This window comes from Tiliqua scincoides, chromosome 6 (assembly GCF_035046505.1).
Source record: "Tiliqua scincoides isolate rTilSci1 chromosome 6, rTilSci1.hap2, whole genome shotgun sequence".
Lineage (NCBI taxonomy): Eukaryota > Metazoa > Chordata > Lepidosauria > Squamata > Scincidae > Tiliqua > Tiliqua scincoides.
The window spans coordinates 59,816,301-59,837,835 of record NC_089826.1 but is presented as its reverse complement, the minus strand read 5'-3'; the positions used below and the strand labels follow the sequence as shown (position 1 = coordinate 59,837,835).

At 42.0% G+C, this 21,535-nt stretch overlaps 1 protein-coding gene across 1 annotated transcript in view; it reads left to right on the top strand.

Moving 5' to 3' along the window:
• The window catches only part of ENPP6 (ectonucleotide pyrophosphatase/phosphodiesterase 6), a 39,179-nt gene that overhangs the window by 3,299 nt on the left and 14,345 nt on the right, over nucleotides 1-21,535 (top strand). Inside the window, exons 2-5 of the mRNA XM_066632219.1 lie at nucleotides 5,761-5,940; nucleotides 17,387-17,498; nucleotides 18,930-19,071; nucleotides 20,668-20,847. Of these exons, the coding sequence (XP_066488316.1) occupies nucleotides 5,761-5,940; nucleotides 17,387-17,498; nucleotides 18,930-19,071; nucleotides 20,668-20,847 (614 nt within the window). The remainder of the gene's footprint in view (nucleotides 1-5,760; nucleotides 5,941-17,386; nucleotides 17,499-18,929; nucleotides 19,072-20,667; nucleotides 20,848-21,535) is intronic.

The window sequence follows — 21,535 nt, the reverse complement described above, 5'->3', positions numbered from 1 at the left end:
CTTAACAGTGTCACATCTGACCAGGAAACTGACCTGCTACAGTAGCTCTTTCACTAGTGGATCTGCTTATCATGAAGGAGTATAGAGGAGCTCAGAAGTCAGTTTTGGTGTACACAGGACACTTTCCATTCTATTGTAAGCCTAAATACAATGATACTGATCTCCTGCAATGATTTTCTATATTTGAAAGATTTTTTGAGAGACTTAGGAATGTGTTTGGTTTTCCGTATTACTGTACCTAGCTGCCAAAGCCAGGCAAGCAGGTAGGCCTAAGCTCTGCATTAGGAAGACTGGTAGACCTAGGCTTCAAAGACTGTTACCATTTTCCCTCTGCCTGTTTCATCCCCATTCTCCCCACCCCCATTGCCACCCCTCACTCTGTTTCACCCCCTCCCACTCTGGGAAAGGGCCCAAAAGAAACTTTGTACCCCCTGATAAAATTCCTCTCAGAGGCCCTACTCCGAGGTAAGGGAACAAACATTCCCTTCCTTTGAGGAGGCCTCTGTGAGTGACACTCAACTGCAGGATGCAGCACATGTCCCACTGGCACCATTATTTCCAGTGCTGGAAAGCACTGACATAAGGGGTTAGGATTGCACCCTAAGGTTCTATGTTTTCACTGGTGAAAGTTGGTATGCATGTAATAGCCTGAAGCATAATAAAATAATTCAGTTTCACACAGGTGTGCTAATGTTTTGCTGTAATATTTTGCAAATCTAGAGATGTAAGAAAAGTCTCCTGATCAGACAGCCTTTCTCCATCCAATATCCCAATGCTATACCACTGCAGTGCAGTCCATTGCTATGAAAACTATTTTCTTGACTGTCACAGAAGATGATCATCTCAGGTAAAGAAGAGCAATGAACTTTTTACAACAGGCTCTTTGGGGCATGCATCCAAGGAACTAAAGTACCAAACAGAAAGTAATCTGGAAGTACTTTTCCCTGTTTTCTTCAAAGGGGTCAACAGCTCTTTAACCTACACTGCATTACTGCTCAGTTGATGGATGCTTGAAGATGGGAACTCCCTGGCATGTGATGCTTGTCAAAGGCAATGAAGTGTAATCAGAAAACTTACAGCAGCAGGGAGAAGTGTTAGAAAGAGTGCTTTTGGAAGAGGAAAACTGTTGATGCTGAATAGGATTCATGGTGATGAGATGTTCCAGTGGGAACATTTTTGACAGATGGTGTAGAAAGTTGTTGAGTGAATTGCTGAAAGGTTTGGCAACTGATGACAGAAATTGAGATCAAGTGTAGCAACTTGATCACTATATACTTGAGCAACTTTTGATCCAGGTGGGCTGTGGGCCATTGATGGCTACCTAACAATGCTGACCCCAATGTTGGCCTGCTTGAGCTTTTCTTTCTACAAAACACTTTCTCCACCAGCTTTTTTTTTTTTTAATTTCTGGGGTTATGAAGTCTTACAATGCTTGGCACCAAAATGTACAAAACAAAGATGAACTCCAGTCCACACAACCAAGTGGCTGTGATGGGAGCATGGGCTGAGAGTGACACTTTTTGCCAAGAGGTGTGGAAGGGTTGGGTGCCAAGGGTTGGGTGGCTAAATCAAGATTAGCAAAGCATTCACTCAGAAACCTGAGAGCCTAGATATCTTAATAGCCAAATTCTATCCAAATTTCCAGAGCTGGTGTAGCTGTCCCAATGGGGTGTGCGCTGCATCCCATGGTAGGAGGGTAGTTATGGAGGCCTCCACAAGGTAAGGGAATGTTTGTTCCCTTGCCTCAGGGATGCATTGCAGCTGAACTAGTGCTGGAAAGTTAGATAGGATTGGGCCCAAAATGTCTTGAAAGGAAATTTAACTTACCACCTACCTGTTCACAGGATAAAATCAAATAAACAGATATTTGCAGTATTTGGGTAATAGGGTGAAACAGAAGGGCAATGTGAATAAGAGAACAAACAACTACACAGGTCACATTCATGTAGTACAGTTATAGGCAGATGCATCAATATTAGTTCAATGTTGAAGTCAGCAGCCCTATTCATATATTCCCTTCCACATATATAGCCAACAAATGGAGGGGAATTGACCCTGCATCTGCCGCTAGATGAGGCTTGATTCTGCAGTTTCTGGCACACCTGCCAGCTCTGTTCTCCAACATCCTGACACCAATTTGTGCAGTGGCACATGTGAAAGAGGAGCCTGTGTGCATAGAGTTGTACATTCATCCGCTTTTCATTTAATTGGAAATCCCAACTGTGTAAGGTTGCCAATTGCATTTACAATGGTACACGTGTTGGTTCCCACTTTGTAAATCCCACCAAATGTGTGGATGGGGGGGACGGGACGGCAGGGCTTACAATTCCTTGGAACAGGGTTGATTATCTTCATGCATTGCCTATATGTGTGGAAAGCAAATTATGAACAGAGTGACAGAGACCTTTGAGAGTGTAGTGTTCAACCGCAACATGCATTTACTGAAATTCCAAGGCATATGCCATGGTTTGTCTTTACATGGTTTGTCTTTACAAACATGGTTTTGTCTTTACAAAAGTGAGTGTTCAACACACTTCTCTCTCTCTCTCTCTCTCTCTCTCTCTCTCTGTGTCTTTCTGTCTTCATTCTGATTTAAGATTACCCTGTCACATGCCCCAGCCATTCATTAACAGTAAGATTTTCTGTCTTTAAAAAACATTTTAACTTCCAACCAAGTTTAATTTAGAATCCTTTTGCTTTAATTCAGGATTATTTTGAGAAGACTGTGAATAAAATTAAAATCTATTAATATCTTAGCACAGAGATTCAGAGGTCTAGCTGGGCCCCCTACTATTTTGTGTTTGTCAAACTTTGTTAAGCCCTGGTTTCAACAAACATTTTCATTTAATACATAGCTTCTGTGTTTGAGTCATCATATCGTTCTCTGTGCGTTCAAGCTCTCCCCACCCACCAAGCATCAATACTTGAAACAAAAGAATCTGATACTGTCCACACACAACAACTGATACTGTAAGGCAGTGGTCTTCAAACCTACTGTCATTGCAATGCGCTCTGTGCTGCGGACTCAGAGCTTGGCACCCAGAAGTAATTGGCTGGGATGAAATGGGATGCAAGGACGTGATAACATTGCTGCCACTTACATCCAGGTTGCAAGACTGTGAAGCAACCCTTAAAATGGTGGCAGGAGGCTCAGGTTGGGCAGGTGAGCTTTTCATGCAGTGAAAACCTCCTGCATGGGGCCCAATCCGCCAAGCAGAGCCTGTGCATTGCGGTCTTCGGTGTCATATCATCATTGTTTTGCCAAGTGCTTCAGGTGATGAGTGTCCTGTGATGTTCCTGAGCATTTGCTGTGCTGCTCCACAGAGCTGTGACTGACAGCCTGGGAACCACTACTTAAGAAACCATGAGGACTTGAGAGATACCATACTCTCTCCAAAGTAAATCATAGACCATCTTTTACTTTTTTTAACTTCCACAAGTTAAAACAACGTTTTACAATGTTACACAATGTTTTCCTCTTAGTTGGGCTGCTCTTAAAATTCCTAACAGTTCTTTCACATTGGCAAGATTAATGTTCTTCAAGATTAAGGAATGAAGTTCACCATCATACTATGCATTTATTCTTCTTAAAAGTATTTTCACAGCAAGAATCTAATTCCTTATGCCTGCTTAAAGGATATGCCTTTTGCCCAATTGCCTCTTTAAACGAATCCAGTTAATGTTTAATCATGAAAGAAATTGGGATAATCAAGGAAGGCACTAGACTGGATGATGTAACTAGATGGGGCTGCCCCTGAAAACTGCTCTTTGGCTGCTCACCACCTTTTGGTGGGTTGTGGGTAAACAGCAGAGGTTCTCAAACTGGGGCATTGTTATGCCCCAGCCTGAGGACTTCTGCTTTTGCTCCTTTTAGGGGCAGGGAGGGAGGAATGCAGCGATGTGATCCCCAGTGTCCCCAGGATCATGACCCACTTCTGAAACCCACTTCACAAAAGAATAATTGCAATCCAGATGTGGGTTGTGATTGTTCTTTTGACATTTTCCACGGCTTGGGGAACCTTGCAGGGGGTTCCATGGAACTCTCTGCACCCCCAGGAGGTTGCTGCTCCTTCCTGTAAGTAAAAGAAAGCACTTGGTGCCCCAGGCAGTGGCATGATGCTAGGGATTGCGTTGCTGCATTTGTCCCTCCCCCATGGGGACTTATTGTGGCTACTGAACTCCCGGAGACTTTGGGAACCTCAGGTCTACAGAACACAAAATATGTTTGTCCTCCAAGGTCTGTCAGTTTGATTCCAAGGCTGATTGAGGATGTGGTTCTTAACTTTATAATATTGTACAGACCCAATACAAAGAAGATGTGGCTTCTCCTATATAAATCTCCACAACAGACTTCTTCCTGGGAGGTTTTGCATGGTAATTTAAAGAATTTGTTGGGACAGAGAGGTGAAGTTAGCAGGGTAATGTCTTCTCAGTGGCAACAGACGCAGAATGTCTTTCACGGAGAGATATGCTATATGTAATATTTTTGTTTTAATTCAATAAGGTAGTGAAAGCATACCTATCTCACCAGTTTCAGGGCCAAGTACCACTGCTGCCACTCTCTTTTTTGTTTTGCTCCTGACAAAATTGTGGTTTTCATCACTTGGTGTTTAGTCTTACCCTACCATAGGAATTCTACAGATGCTGTATGTTGCCAGACATGCTTCAGCAGGGGCTACAAAGAACCTATTGTAAGGCAAATTATACATTTTGATAACAGAAAGGTGAAATATGAATGAATGAATACTGTTGAAGGAAGGAAGGAAATTACAGATAGTTATTTATAAGCTTACTAAACAAATTATTTCACAGAACACCTCAGCATATTGCTTTCCTTGAGCAACTATTGTGTGAAGAAATTCTTTTGCAATTTAAGTTACTGTAGGCTACAGTTTCTTATACAAAATGCAAAAATATTGGAAACTCTTGCCCCAAGTCTGGCCTTAACTGAGCTTGCAGTACAGGCAGGCTGAACCAACAGCAGCCTAAGCATCCCTACTAGTCTTTGCTCTCTATTTCACACAAAATGTAATTGCAGTAAATGCTGATATGGCATTCATATTAGGAACATTAGTTATACAGCAAAACTGTAACAGTCAAGAGATTTCATTCTTATATGTCTAAGACTGCATGCAAAAGGAAAGAAAAGCATTTATATTAGCGGCCTTTGTTGTAGATTGGGAGCAAAGCCCAATGTAATACATAGAGCAATGAGGCTGTCTTTCAATCCAAGCTTACCTTTTCCTCTCCAGGAATGAGCAATAAAAGGGGGAACCCCCCTCAGTTCTGTATGTCACCGTCTTACATTTCTGAGCAATTTTGCACCTGTTAAAAATGTTTCTGCCTAAAAAGAAATGTATCTGTATGTAACATTTAAAGGGAAAGAAAGGCAAGCAGGCTGCCTGATGCATGGGGGATAGGAGGAATGCTGACGATGAAGCTGTGTTCAACTCATTGTAATGTACCTTTGCCATGAAAATGAGAGCAAGCTAGACTCTTATTGTGGAAAAAGAACCCTCTGGGATTTCTGCTGCTATCTTGTTCTGTCTTCATGCTTCACATTTCTCCTCCTATTTTGCTTTATACCAGTACTGGTGTAGGTGGCTGATAATAACTGACAACCAAAGTCTCAGTTAGACGAATTACCGTATTTCTCTAGTGGTGCCACAGAGACAACATTGGGATTTATTTTACTTTCACAGGGGTTTTTACTGTTAGATTATGGAAGAGTAAAAATATAAAGCAACTTTCACCTTTTAGGTCGCCACTGTGAGGTCCACCAGATGACTGGAAACTACATGTGGGATCCAACTACAAATACATCTTTCGATATTGGTGTGAATCAAGAGAGCCTGTTGCCTCTTTGGTGGAATGGATCAGAGCCATTGTGGGTCACTATGATGAAAGCGAAGAGGAAAGTCTTTATGTACTATTGGCCAGGTTAGTATGACTGGATTCAGCCTCCTTAAGTTGCTGACTAACAGTGAATTTTGCACTTTTTACCAGCTATAAATAGCAGTGTAAGGCAGATTGCTGAGGCTCTGATCTAACATAACACATATGGAACTCTTCTAAAAAAAAAAAAAGCTGAAATCCCATTGATCGGTTCTTTGGCAGATAAAAGATAAAACCCTGGATGGGTCCCCTTCTAAAAAGGGCCAATTGGAAGGATTTCCAGGTGCTTTTTTAAAAGAGCTTAGTACACAGAGCTCCAGTAACTGAATTGGGAACTATACACACAGCACCTGTTTCAACTCATGGTTTGCTGAGTAGAACTCCACTTCTACATGTGTATAGTTGGATCATTACATCTATGATCCAACTAGTGTTGAATATCGAAACACTGGTTATTCTTTAACATCTACACATGACTGATAAAATCAAGCCTTTGCTTTATCCCTTTGCCCTTCTACTCTATGGATATTAAACCTAAGCACATTACTGAAATATGCAGCCATATCTTAGAGAACACAGGAGACACATTTCCCCCAAAGTTGAATGCTGCATGAAACAGAGCTGTTGGAGACATATCTGCTATAAAAGGCAGGAAATGGAGCTGGAATGTACTGCTCCTATTGGTTAGAATGGCTGGGACAGAGAGCACTCTGACAAATCAGTGCTAAAGGAAGCTATCAAAGGTACACCTGTGCCCACTGTTACACTTGCCCACCTGCCCATTGTGTCAATCATGGATGGCATTAAATCAGTACTACTAATGATACTATTACTGAAGTTTAGATTGCTTGAAATTTACATAAAGGATGAATGGTTTAAGACCTCATCAGACTTACTTAATCTTAAACAATAAAGTGAACTTTTAAAAAACTCTCTCTCTCTCTCTCTCTTGCTCTACACACACACACAGAAAAAGAGAGAGAGAGAATATTTTTCAGAAATCCTCTCTCCAGGTTAACTGCAATCCGGAAATCATTGAACTCAATATAGTCAGACTGTAATCTTACGTGCAATTAACTTGAGCAAATTCAAGTATATGCACTTGGCACAGAGAGAGAGAGAGAGAGAGAGAGAGAGAGAGCACAGTTTAAATAGTGTGGGTGATACAGCCTACCACTCCAGTCACTGAGTTTAAATACCCTGAAGTGAGCATGAGAAAGGATAAAGAATCTACAGTTCTCTGAGTTGTCTTAGAGCCCAATCCTGAGCTCATACTGCTAGCGCTCCGCCAGCAGTGAGTGTCGCAAATGTGCCATAAAGCGTGTTTGCAGCCCTCAGCGCCAGCCCAGTGCTGGAGATAGCTCAGCACTAGGCTAGTGCCAGTGGATCACTGGAGCTCCATTGCTCAGCTTGGTGGTGGAGGGGTAAGTGGTTGCTTGTGGGGAGGTGGGGAGGAGGCATTCCAGGGTGGGGAGGAGGTGTGCCTGGGGGGAGAGTGGGACGGGAGGGAAGCAGGACCAGCAGAGCTCTGCTCCGCCACATCCAGAGTCTCCATGTTGGGTTGCAGGCCTGACACAGAGTCTCTTGATTCTATGGCAGCCCAAGGCAGAATCAAGTAGTCCCATTGTGGGGCAACTTACCTTACCAGGGGGAAGAGGATGAAAGTCCCCTTCCCTCAAGGACCCACCGGCGGCTGCTCTGTTGTGCATAGGATGCAGTGGCAGCTGTTTTGGTGCCACAGCAGTCCCAGCACGATGGGCAGCTCAGGACTGGACTGCCCGTTCCTGCCTGTCTCCAACAGTGTGATTTTAGTTTTAAAGACACAGTACACATGTGTGGGATTTAATTGTCATTTTGACTATACATGATTTTCTCCTTACCCAGTGACATCAGAACCTAACCCACACGTAAGGTGTGACCGGACTGTAAATGTTTATTCCATTTACGTAATGTAGCTGTACTATGTTAGTATTTCTATGAAGGAAGTAATTATATGGACTGCAAGTACATTATCCTGCATAGCATTTTGACTTCTAGCTCCAAACTCTGAGTGCTATTATTACTTTTACATGCCTCACATACTCAAGCCTATCGTTATTTCTGCTCATATTAAACATACTAATTTCAACTGAAATTTTACAATATATTTCCAAATACGAACAATATATTGATCAACCCAGTTAATGCATTATGCTAATGGTTCTCAAGCTTTTATCACTGGGACCCACTTTTTAGAATAAGAATCCAGAAAGATCTCTCCAGACTGGCAGAATGGGCAGCAAAATGGCAGATGCGCTTCAATGTCAGTAAGTGTAAAGTCATGCACATTGGGGCAAAAAATCAAAACTTTAGATATAGGCTGATGGGTTCTGAGCTGTCTGTGACAGATCAGGAGAGAGGTCTTGGGGTTGTGGTGGACAGGTCGATGAAAGTGTCGACCCAATGTGCGGTGGCAGTGAAGAAGGCCAATTCTATGCTTGGGATCATTAGGAAGGGTATTGAGAACAAAACGGCTAATATCATAATGCCGTTGTACAAATCGATGGTAAGGCCACACCTGGAGTATTGTGTCCAGTTCTGGTTGCCACATCTCAAAAAAGACATAGTGGAAATGGAAAAGGTGCAAAAGAGAGCGACTAAGATGATTACGGGGCTGGGGCACTTTCCTTATGTGGAAAGGCTAAGGCGTTTGGGCCTCTTCAGCCTAGAAAAGAGATGCCTGAGGGGGAACATGATTGAGACATACAAAATTATGCAGGGGATGGACAGAGTGGAAAGGGAGATGCTCTTTACACTCTCACATAATACCAGAACCAGGGGACATCCACTAAAATTGAGTGTTGGGCGGGTTAGGACAAACAAAAGAAAATATTTCTTTACTCAGTGTGTGGTCGGTCTGTGGAACTCCTTGCCACAGGATGTGGTGCTGGCGTCTAGCCTAGATGCCTTTAAAAGGGAATTGGACAAGTTTCTGGAGGAAAAATCCATTACGGGGTACAAGCCATGATGTGTATGCGCAACCTCCTGATTTTAGAAATGGGTTATGTCAGAATGCCAGATGCAAGAGAGGGCACCAGGATGAGGTCTCTTGTTATCTGGTGTGCTCCTTGGGGCATTTGGTGGGCCTCTGTGAGATACAGGAAGCTGGACTAGATGGGCCTATGGCCTGATCCAGTGGGGCTGTTCTTATGTTCTTATGTTCTTAATCTGTCAGGACCTGCTGGAAGTTATGTCATGACCGGAAGTGACATCATCAAAGCAGGAAGAGTTTTAACAATCCTACCCACACTTACCCAGGAGTAAGCCACATTGACTATCATTGTTAGAAGCATATACATAGTAGCCTGTTCAAAGTAGAGATCTGTAACATTTCCCCGAATGCAGCTGCATGCCCTGGTAGCATCAAGTCTAATATATTAAAAATAAAATATTGAAATGAGTGGGGATCCACATGAAATTGGCTCATGACCCATCTAGTGGGTCTCAACCTACAGTTTGAGAAACACTGCATTATGTCTCTCCTGTTATGCACACAATTCCCATACGGAAATACAGGGTGACTATCCCTTATCCAGGATTTCAAAATATGGAATGTTCCGAAATACAGAACGTTTCTGAGCACCAATTTGACTTTTTAAAAAACCATTTTGTCTAAAAAAATAAAATCACAAACTGTGTTTCATGCACAAACCTTGTTTCATGCGCAAAATTATTAAAAAATACTGTATAAAATTACCTTCAGGCTATGTGTATAAGGGATATATGTAACATAAATGAATTTTGTGTTCAGATTTGGGCCCCACCCCCAAGCTCTCTCATTATGTATATGCAAGTACTGTACTTCGGAATACAGTGGTGCCTCGCATAACGAATGCCTCGTGCACCGAAAAACTCGCAGAACGAAAGCGTTTTGCGATTTTTGGTGACTCGCACAACGAATTTTTATGACCCGTGCTTCGCAAGATGAATTTTTTTGTTTGTTTGTTTTGGTTTGTTTTAAGGGGGGGGGGATCTTCATGCCAGTTTATGATCCCATTCACCCTAGTAAGGGGAGGATCTTCATGTCAGTTTATGATCTCGTCCACCCTAGTAAGGGGAGGATCTTCATGCCAGTTTATGTAAGTAAGTCCCATTGTGCTTGCTCCCAGGAAAGTGTGCACAGGATTACAGCCTTCAAGCTCCCCACTCAGCATCCCCCCCCCCCGTTTTTGAAATCCTCAGTACAGTATGTATGCCTTTAAAGAGCACTTAATAAACACTTTGTAAACCAAATTTGACTTTGTTCTGACTTTTCTTGCCCATAGGAACGCATTAATTAAATTTCAATGCATTCCTATGGGAAAATGCGCTTCGCAAAACGAAAAACTCGCATAACGAAAGGACTTGAGGAACGAATTAATTTCGTTATGCGAGGCACCACTGTATAGAGATAACCAAAATCTGAAACACTTCTGGTCCCAAGCAATTGAACTGGTCAACAATTCACTTTGTGACAATTCAAAATCTGTGTCTTATATAACACAGAGATGCATGTGCACAACAGAAAATTTTGGTCAGTTTCCTAATCAGTTTTGGTCAGTTTCCTAATCAGACCCTGCCTCCCCAGAAACACTATCCATTTGTCAGGGAGGGATTTGCTCAGTGTGGAAACTCTGGATATGAAACTGTGAGGAATTGCCATTGTTAATATATGCAGTGAATTGCATATGCGCACAAATGACCCACATTAATATTAGCTTTTGTCTTTGCAACAGTTTATTGCTGCCTCCCACATGTATGTGCGTGTGATATATGTGTGTAGAACGTGCCGATGAGGCAGCTGATGCACTGTGTCCTATACCAATTCATTGCACCTCATCACATATGAGCCTAGTCACGTCCTCCTCATACAATAGCGCATTAGACTTTTTAACAGAAAGGTCAGTGTCTGAGCAAGAGACAGACAAAAACACAAGTTGGTGTCTGGTCAACTTTGACAGGCAGAGAGACAAGTTGAGCCATTCTTCTCTTCTTAAATAAGACAGCTGATGAACAACTCAAATATCACAGCAATTTAGACCTAACAGAGCACATAAGTTGCTACTGCTGTCAATTTCTTCCCGAATCTATCAAGATTCAACATCATCTCATGATAGCACCAAAATGATTATTTGATAATCAACCTATTAAGCAGTTGTTATTAAAACTGTAATAGTATAGCAAAGCATTACCCAGAAAATCTTTCATTTTAAAACATGGGTAATTCTGTAATCAAAAAACAGATTTTGATTTAGGTTATGTAAGGAGGTTTAAAAACTGCACTACCATTAACTACCAGAGAGCTTTTCCTTCCAAAAATAATGGGCAACCAAGAGATTTTTTTAATCGATTTCAATAGATACCCCACCCACTCTCAAGGGTTCAGACTAGGTACCAACATTTTACATCAAATAGTTAAAATGGTATATTAAGTTCATCTAATTCCTTTCTAAATTAAATTAAACAAGATTGTAACCCACCTAGAAGGTATTAATGCAACTTGAAGTTGGCTGCATTAGTTGGCTGGGTCTCCAGGGAAAAGAAAGTTAATGTACAGCCAAGGCCAGCCCAAAACTTCTTGATGCCTGACAGCACAATCCTGAGCTGCCTGATCTTTCGTCCCCTTCCCCCAGGTAAAGCAAGTAGCCCCGCAATGGGGCTACTCAATTCTACGGCAACCCAAAGAGCCTCCGTGTCCGGCAAAGCTCCACCAGTTCCGCCTCCCTCCCACTTGCTCCCTCCCCCCAGAACGCCTCCTCTCTGCCTTCCCTCATGCCTCCACCTATCTCTCCACTGCTTCACCACCCAACACAGAGGCTCTTGATTTTACACCGAACTTGGGTCACTGTAGAATTGAGCATCCCCAGAAACAGGGGTCAGTTACCCGGAAGAAGGGGACAATTGGGCTGTCGGGCATCAAGAAGTTTTGAGCTGGCCTTGGCTGTACCATAACTTATTTTCCCCTGGAGACCCAGCCAACTCCAAGCTGCATTAACACCTTCTAGATGGGCTACAATGGGTGAGCTGTTGCACAAAGCTTATGATTGGGCCCTGAGGGTCAGCATATTGAATGCTGCCACCTTATCTTATGATGTGCTAGCCTGTACGCCCCCCACTCTCAAATGTTGTAGCTCAGCACTCTCTTCCTCTTAACATTTCCCCTTCTTTTTTACCAATCCAGGGGGTGGAAGGAGAAGGAACAGCAGTGGAGGCAAGTAGGAGGACAGAGTAACAGCAAAAACATCTCCCACCAATGTACTGTCTGATTGTTTGGGTTGGCATCATGAATGGACCAGCCTTGGGTACAGTCACTCAGAACACCTTTGTACATGGTCTTGCAGTGTATATGAAGAGTAGAAGCAGGGAAACATTCTGGTTTGATCTTAAAGTACACAGTTCTTTGAAGCTACTCTTGCTACCTGGAGCTTTCTGACCACCTTTGACCCTAAGCATGAAGAGGTTAGAAAGAAACTATGTTGCACCAGGTACATAACATAATCCTTGACCATGAGTTCCCACATGCAGTCTGAAGTGGAACAGTTCAGAGGTTTACCACCTCATATGTTATTTGTAAAAAAGTAGGCACCTTGATTTTAAACATTTGATATGCTTGCAAAGCTAGTGCAATATCTGTTACAACTTGCCCTGAAAATCTATATCCTTTCATAGAACTCACTATCACCTAATATCTCAAGAAGTATGACAAATCCAGCATCTGTAGATGGTACAGTTTATTTGGATAACTGAAATTCTAGTCATGGAAGAAGGTAGATTATTGAACTGTTACTAAGTGGCAAATTGCTACAGAAAAAGGATTAACATTTGCTCTCTTTAAACACACACATGTCATGTTTAATGTCACGTTTTCCAGTGATCATTCAGCTGTTCAGTCCATAGCACAGGCACGTTTGCTTTAACTGAAGTGTAATGGCCACATCTTTAAACATTAGTGGATTTTTTTTGAAAGCCCCACTCAAATTCCATTCCTTTGACGCTACGCAAGACATTTCCCAGACCATTTGAGCAGTTCTGCAAAACTTAGAAAGATTCGTGCTGTGACATTCAGTATCCAACTGTTAAACCAATGTTTAGACGTGCGATTAGAAAATGACGGAGGTTCAGGTTTCCACGTCAAACAGATAAAAATGAAGAACGCTACACATTTCATTATAATATGGGTTTCCCATTTGCTTGTCAGCCCAAATAGTTTCACACTATAAACAGAAAATCAGCATAATACAAAATGGCAAGACTTGAATGTTCAAATGCTTTGAGTGTCAAATGAGCCTAAATGGAAACTGACATACTGCCAACAGAGGTCATAGCAAGAGTAGTATGACAGAGGCATAAAATGCACCCATGGTATATGTATGCACTTATGCTGCTATTGTCTTTGTCACAGGGTTTTCAGGTTTCTGCAGTGCTTCAGAAGCTGCGTCCCTGTGTACGGTGCCGCTGGGGACCCTTGGACAAAGAACTAACTGGGTCCCATCACCTAATGGCACATTGAGGGTTAACATTGCTATCAGTACTAAGGGGTCAGGGGTCAGACCAAATCAGGCCACCTTCTGATAGCCATGGGCCCTCAGCCAAGGCTCAACACAGCCAACCTCTGACACCACCACACTGTCTTTGTGATTTGAGATGAGAATGGGACAAAAATGACCATGTGTGAACCACAGGAAATAAAGCAGGTGCTTCTGGTATGACTATTGGTTTCAGCCTTTAGAGATCAAAATCATGCAAATCTTTGCAAATCATACAGCTGGTCACCATTTGTACTGGTTGGCAAGTAAGAAATACACAGAAACACAGTCAGTGTTTACAGTGAGTTTCTGGAACTTAGGGCGCAATCCTAACCAACTTTCCAGCACTGGCATAGCTGTGCCAGCGGGGCATGTGCTGCATCCTGCAGTTGGGGGGTACTCTTGGACTCCAACTGCTGTAAGTCCCCTATAGGATTGGGCTCGAGGTGACCTTGGGTCAGTCACCTTCATCCAACCTCACTCAGGGTACAATCCTAACTCCAGCACTGGCATAAGGACAATGCAGCTCTGAGGTAAGGGAACAAACATTCCCTTACTTTGAGGAGGCCTCCGTGAGGGACACCCAACTGCAGGATGCAGCACACGTCCCATTGGCACCGCTATGCCAGTGCTGGAAAGTTGGTTAGGATTTGGGCCTCATAAGGTGAATGTAAAGATAAAAGGAGGGGGAGGAGCTGTGAACACCACCCTGAGTTCCTTGGGCAAGGAAGGGAGCTATACAAATGTGCCAGGCAAAGTATACATTACTGAACTAGATAGACCAATTGGCTGATACAGTATTAGGTGGTTTCATTTGTTTCATATTCCCATGTGAATTCTGTAACACTTCAAATTTGAAAGACTTTGAGCTAGTATGCAAGTTGCAGTTTTCTAAGGGCGCAATCCTAAGCTCTTATGTCAGTGCTTTCTAGCACTAGCATAGAGGTGCCAGCGTGCTGTGTGATGCATCCTGCAGTTGGGTATCACTCATCTCCACAGGGATTCAGCATGACTGGGGAAATCTTTTTTCTCCCTCCAGGATTCCCATTGTTTTTCACACTATTTCCATATAGTCTGGCCCATATAGTCCGGAATTCCATATAGTCCGGCCTGTCCTCTTTGGTCATGAGGAGGGACCCTGTTGGCTGTGCTGCCATTGAGAGAGGTGAGGGGGATAGTGGCCAGAAACAGGGCTTTCTCGGTGGTGGCTCCTGTACTGTGGAATTCCCTCCCCTTTGAGGTTCAAACAGCTCCTTCTCTGTTAACCTTCCGGCGAGGCCTGAAGACTTTCTTATTTCAGAAAGCATTTGATACGTGATAGAAGGCATGATAGCTGCTTTTTAAATAATTGTTTTTTATACTGCTCATTTTAACGCTGCTGGCCTTGCTGTTTTAATATGTATTTTATTATTGTATTTTATAATTTTATGTGTTCTATGGTTTTAAGTGCTGTTAGCCACCTTGGGTGCCTTTTGGGGAGAAAGGCGGATTACAAGTCCAATAAATAAATAAACAAACAAACAAATAAATATTTCTTCAGTCTTGGTGCACAAGAAGCTGACATTGTGCTTTTGTGAGTGTCCCACAGAATCATACACAGATTTTTTTTGCGGGGGGGGGGGGGGGAATGCATTTATCACCTACCTAAATAGTGTCAGTTGTTTTTCTTCTAGAAGTTTATTTGCTGGAAGAATTCTCACATTATTTCTCCAATGCAGTCACCATTTTCCTGCATTCTTTAAAGGAATTTTTTTCCCTTCTCATTCTCAAAAGGGATTTATAGTGCTGACATTTTGGCAGTCTCTGGACCCTTCCTGTTTCAGTTAGAAATATTGTGTCTATTTATATGGTATTCATGTCTTGGGACTTTTTGAGGGCTCTTGGGTATTAAAAACTGAATTGCATGTATTTTTTGTTGCTGAACAGAGAAGCTATAAATATTAATTTTAAAACATGGGCCTCCTGTGTTCAGAGTACATGTTCTCCTTTAGGAGTTGTTTCTAGGACTCCAAACATAGTGTATTTTGCTGGAAAAGGCTAGAGGTGACAGAAAGTTAATTGATCTAAAATGCTCAAGGAGATCCTGTGAGAAAGCCATCCAACAGTTCAATATACAATTCCACAAAAAAGGTGTTCTGCATCTTAATACAAAGTGAAAGTACTTGGTGAAAATACAGACATCCACCTGCATCTGCGGAATACATCCCACCCTCCCTTCAGATACAGAAACCATGGATGAGAGAGAACCCTATCTTCGCAGCCCCCCCCCACTCCTGCACCCCTTACCTTTGTTTTTCTTCTTACTGATGGCACCAAGCAAGCATGACTCTTCCTTTAACACAATGCTGTAATCAGGCAAGCTTATAGAAAGATAATCAGGCAAGCAGCCTGAATGCTAGAGGGACACAGGTTTCCTGCTTCCTGTTAATGTTCTGCCCGTGTTTCTCTAGCATTCAGGTTGCCTGCCTATAAGAAGAAAAACAAAGGTAATGGGCGACGGGAATGCGGATAACTGAATCTGCAGATTCACGGATACAGGGACAGAGACAACTGTAATTGAAATCTAGAGTTTTACTTCAGTTGCATGCATGTTTACTCAAAAGGAAGACCCATGGAGCTCAGTGGGACTAACTCCCAGGTAAGTACATTTATTCCAATGTGTACTACAGTTTTGCAGATTAAATTTCTTGGAAGAGCCAGTGTCGCCAATTAATTAGATCCAATTACTTAGATGCTAATTTTTAAACATTTAACCCATTTTTAGGAGTGTGCGTTTTATTCATAAACAATCACACTCTGAAATAAATTGTTTTCTTCTCCTTCTTTCATCTGCCTTCGACTGCCTGGAGTCTTTTCTTTCACATATAGGGGGTGGGTTCCAAGCAGTTATGGAGGAGGGGGTCAGGCCAGGGACAATGAAATTGACAGTTCTAAGCTATCAGTAAGGCATACAGTAGGTTTCCTATAGTCAGCACTGCATGTCCTGAGACGTCCACAATTATGCAAAAAACAAAAATGCAAGTTTTTGTTTATGAACTCCTGAACACCTGCATCTGTGTTTCTGAAATTTAACAGGAATCTTACCAAGGTGCATTTCTACATTCTCTATTTAAGCAAAATCATGAGATAGCAGCAGTTAAAACCTTTTAAAATTATCAAACTTCAATTGCCCCTAGAATAAAAACTGGAGCACTTATTTTGATGAATGTTAGCTGACTTTGTCCCCTTATAGAGGGTTCCCCTATCTGTTCATTTCAGACAATTCTAAAAAGTAATTAAAAGTTGCAGTGAATTGAATTTTGCCTATTGAACTATGTTGGAAATAGTTTAAAAATGAATCAAAATTGAAATGAAGCATCCATCTTAACTGGGCATGAAACTATTGTTGAAACAAGTAAGTGAATTAGGCCATCAAACAAAGGAAAATCTGAAACAAGTAAAAAAATTTTGCATACCCCTACCATTGTTTGCAAATAAAATTACCTGAATTCTCACAAAAATCTACCCAAATGGTTAGAAACCCCATAAGATCTAGTTTAAAGATAGCATTTTTCTTCTTGGGAGCTATCAAAAGTTTCCTAGAATTCATGTCTAAGAACAAAGACATGATGAAACAAAGACTTTCTGATGAAATTTACATTTTTTAATGTGTTTATGTGTGCATGCACATGTCTACACACTTACATTAATTTTTGTGTGCATGCTGCAAATGTGATAGTTTGCACTGCTTTGTGATAGTTGCACTGCTGATTTCAGTCTCAAGTATTTACCTTGTGATTCATTTCAGCTGTAAAAATTACAAGAGAAGACTCTATGAGTGATTGTTTCTGTTCAGGAGCCATAGCCTTTTCCATAAATCTCTCTCTCTCTCTCATGAAATAAATTTGAGTTGTCATTGTAAACTGAGAATCAGAACAAACCACATCTAATGAAACATTTTTCTATAGGCTGTGAAGTTGAAATCCTTGGCATCAGACCTACCTTCTGCCAACCATATTTTAGTGTTCCAACAGATGCCAATTTCTCCAATGCTGTGGATAATGCTATTGAGTTTCTGAGGTAATGTCATAACATCAGACTGCTTTCTTTAAAGATCCTGGTTTGATATCCTTTTTGTTTACACACCATGGTTCAAGCAAACCAGGAATTGCAGAGTTTAAATGCAACATCATCCCTATTGTGTTTTAAGTCAGGCATAGAAGCAGCAGTTTGCCCCCAACCATGCATGAGGCTCATGCCTGTAGAGCTAAACCATGGTTTAGCATGATGACTGAACATGGCCAGTGAGGTGTTGAGGTACTGGTTTTTCATAGAAGGGAAAGAAAAGTTTAACTATTGAATATAAGCTTCTTGCTTTCTGGAAAGCCTCCACCCAGGATTGTGTGGGAGAACAGAAATCTAGATATAATTCCATTTTGCTTAATATGTCACTTTAGAAGAAAATGTTATTTCAAGACTAGAGTGTGTGGAATCACAATCGCAGTCAAGGCATTCATAATGATGGCTTTTGTACTTTTAATGTAGCTGTTGAGATGCAATTGTGGTAAGTGCCCAGTTCTGATAATGACTATGGCTTCCTTTATTTAGTGACTGTGCAACACAAAAGGTTGATGTGTGACCAGCCTCTGTAAACATGTATTATTAGCATTGTCAGTCTGTATGCCTTGATAAATTCTCTTATTACGTTGGCTTAATAGCACTTTCAGCTGACTATATGGATGGGTGAAGATGGCTGTTTGGGAGTATCAGAGCTTCTGTCCAGGACAGAGATTCAATTAAGGACAAAACTACAAGAGATGTAAGAAACCAGTTATTGGAACTCTGGACATTTCCTTCAATTAAAAAAATACAGCCATAAGAGGATTGGTTTGGGGTTTCAGAACCCCAGATGGAAGGAGCATTTTTAAGCCTTCCCCCATCCCACAGCGCAATTCTAACCAACTTTCCAGCACTGACATAGCTGTGCGAATGTGGCATGCATGGCATCCTCCAGAGGGGAGGCAGTCAATGGGACCTCCTCAAGGTAAGGGAATGTTTGTTACCTTAACTTGGGGTTGCATTCAGGCTAGGTCAGTGCTGGAAAGCTGGCTAGAACTTCACCCTAAATCACACACACTCCCTCAAACTTTGTCCCACTGGGGAGGTTTTCACTGGGGAGATTATTTTGAGCAGGAAAATTGCATGGGTGGGCGGGGGGTGTAAAGGGTTCATAACCTCCTCCCCAGATCAGTTTGCAAGAGAGTTAGCATGACATTTCCATCCAAACCAATTATAGATGTTTTCACAAAAAATGCATGGTGTGCTACTCAGGAATGAAGGATAGCAGGCCATGAGATGAAACGAGGTCTGTTCTGCCTCCTCCATGGGCAACAATCTATAACGTACAGATAGTATGAAAATGTCTTAGACTAGACCTGTCACATCTGAAAGACATCTCCAAACACCCATATTTGTTTTACACTCAACTCTTCTATTGCATTGTCACTGCAGAAGTGGCAAAGCTGATATGGCAGCTGTGTATTATGAACGGATTGATGTAGAAGGCCATCATCACGGTCCTTCATCTAGTCAGAGGAAGAGTGCCTTAAAAGCAGTGGATGATGTGATGCTCAAGATGACTAAGCTCATCAAGGTCAGTGTATTTAATGTCCTTTGAAACTATTAAACAAGGATTGTTTACTTATTACGAGTACAACTAAGGGTATATACACACAATATACTACTGTAAACAGCTGTGTCTGACGCATTGATATATTGGGTACATGCCAGGGACATAGAGCCAGGCATATGATGAAACTGGCACAAGCAGCTACTTCAGACGTGATAGTGTACACATGTGTAAACTTGGTGCACTCTCCAATTTTGAGTGGGTCATGGTGTCAGCGCAACTAGGAGGCTGCAAGTGGGGGGGGGGGGGAAATAAGCAAGCACACACACAAGACCCAGAATTGCAAGCACTCACAAAAAAACTCACACAAAAAAAGTTGTTACCTGAGACAATTCAAGTTGTGACTCATTTCTGAGTCACTAGCCCTGGGTTGCAAGTCGGGTCCGAGCCCATGATGTCCACGACAAGTTAGCACAAGTCATGAAAAACCAGTGTTTTCACAACTGAGGTGCCAAACCCTGTGATTTATTTATATTATATAATCAATAAATCACAGGGATGGACACTAAATAATACCATTTCACAAAGAGAGGAAGATGTAACTTCATTCTACTTCTCCACAAGATTGGGATGGTGGGTGTATGGAAAGCGAGCTCTTCTTGATGTTCCACCAACATCTGAGTTGTGTGAGATGCAAGAGAGAGCTTTCTCTGTGACTGTGTCCAGGATTTAGAACTCCCGAGCAAGGCCGCTTCTCCCTCTCTTTGATAACTTTCTGTTGCTATCCTTTCTTTTCTACTGCTGTCCTTTCCTTATTGGCAGACATCTACTAACTCTCCCTGGTATTTCCCTGGTTTTTCTCTCCCTGGTATTTGTTTCATCTACTGCTTTATTTTTGTGGCCAAGGGAGGCTGCACTACATGCTATGGTGTGTAGGTAAGACAAGGACGTAGATCAAACAGGAGGTAAATAAAAACATTTTTTACTTTCCTCCCAGGAGGCTGCCCCATCACCTATGGGTCTTCTTGCAGGTGTAAGTCTGAGGACAGCCATGAGGCATCCTAAGGAGGGGTTTGGGGAATAGGATTTGGGTGCAAGCAGCTGCTGCTGTATTTACCCTTCCCTCCCTGACACACTCCCTTGGTTCTTGCCCCATTACTCCCCCTCCCTACCCACAGGCTGTCCCCACGACCAATTTACCACCACCTGCAGAGCGTCCTGGTGTGCTGCCATGCACGCTGTGCCTCGTGCTGGCAGTGGCCTACCTTTCATGCCACTGTAACATGCCTTGCACTGCTGTAATGCTGGTTCTGGCAGCACAAGGCCTCACTAGGATTGAGCCTTATTATAAAGCGTGTTGTTCCTCAAAAGGAAGCCCTACTGATTTGAATTAACATGCAATTAACATTCTCTGGAGCAAGACGACACTTTGCACCCTTTTAAATTCAGCTCCTTTAATACATAAAAGTGGGAGAGGGCTCATGAGGGGGTTAATCCCTGTTGTGCAATTTCTCACCTCAGCAGCATTACAGGTAATCTGAATTTTTTTACTGGTCTGAAAATGAGGAAGTACATGTTGTCCTTTTCAAGTTGTAATCATAGTCTTTATTCTCCTGACAGGACAAGGGCCTGCAGAATGACCTGAATGTCATTCTTTTCTCGGATCATGGGATGACTGACATTCACTGGATGGAAAAAGTGATTGAGCTTAGAAACTGTATCAACATGAGTGACGTGATACAAGTCAAGGACCGAGGCCCTGTTGTAAGCCTGTGGCCAATCAAAGAGAAAGAACTCGAGGCAAGGAAAACCACCACCTTTTCCCTTCCACAATTCACCTTGTGCCAATCTTTTCTGACTTGGTTTTAACAGTCCACACCTAAGTCTGCTGGTCAGCCACCACATACTGTTCATGGCTAATATGCTAATACATGGGTGGCCAAAGCACAGCTTGGGAGCCACATGTGGCTTTTTGACATGTGATTGCAGAAATACATTGGCTGAGCTCTTTTTTTGCATTACAATTAATATAAAAGATCAATAAGACATTTTCAAGCTTTATAATTACCAGATATAAACTGAGAGTCCACTCAACTAAAATGTAAGTTTAATGTTCATGGTGAGTAAATATTCTTAAGAATTAAATATTCTTAAGAAGTAAATATTCTTAAGAATTTAAATGCTTCTTAAATATTGTTGCTGTCAAACACCTGAAGTATGTGGCTCTTGTGTTATAAGCACGTTTAGCCACCCTAATACTTATGATTGCTTGATTTATTTTACTATGTAACTGTGAACTACTTTGGTTGAAAAGTGGTATATAAGTATTCTTAATAACAATATCAACAACAACAGCAATACATAGCTTGATGGAGAATTGGAAGGTGGAGGGGATTCTTGAGATCTGCCTCTCAACCCTTAAATCCCTACTATAAGTACAGAGGAAATTTTGACATCTGACATTTTGACATAGACCATTTCTAAAAAC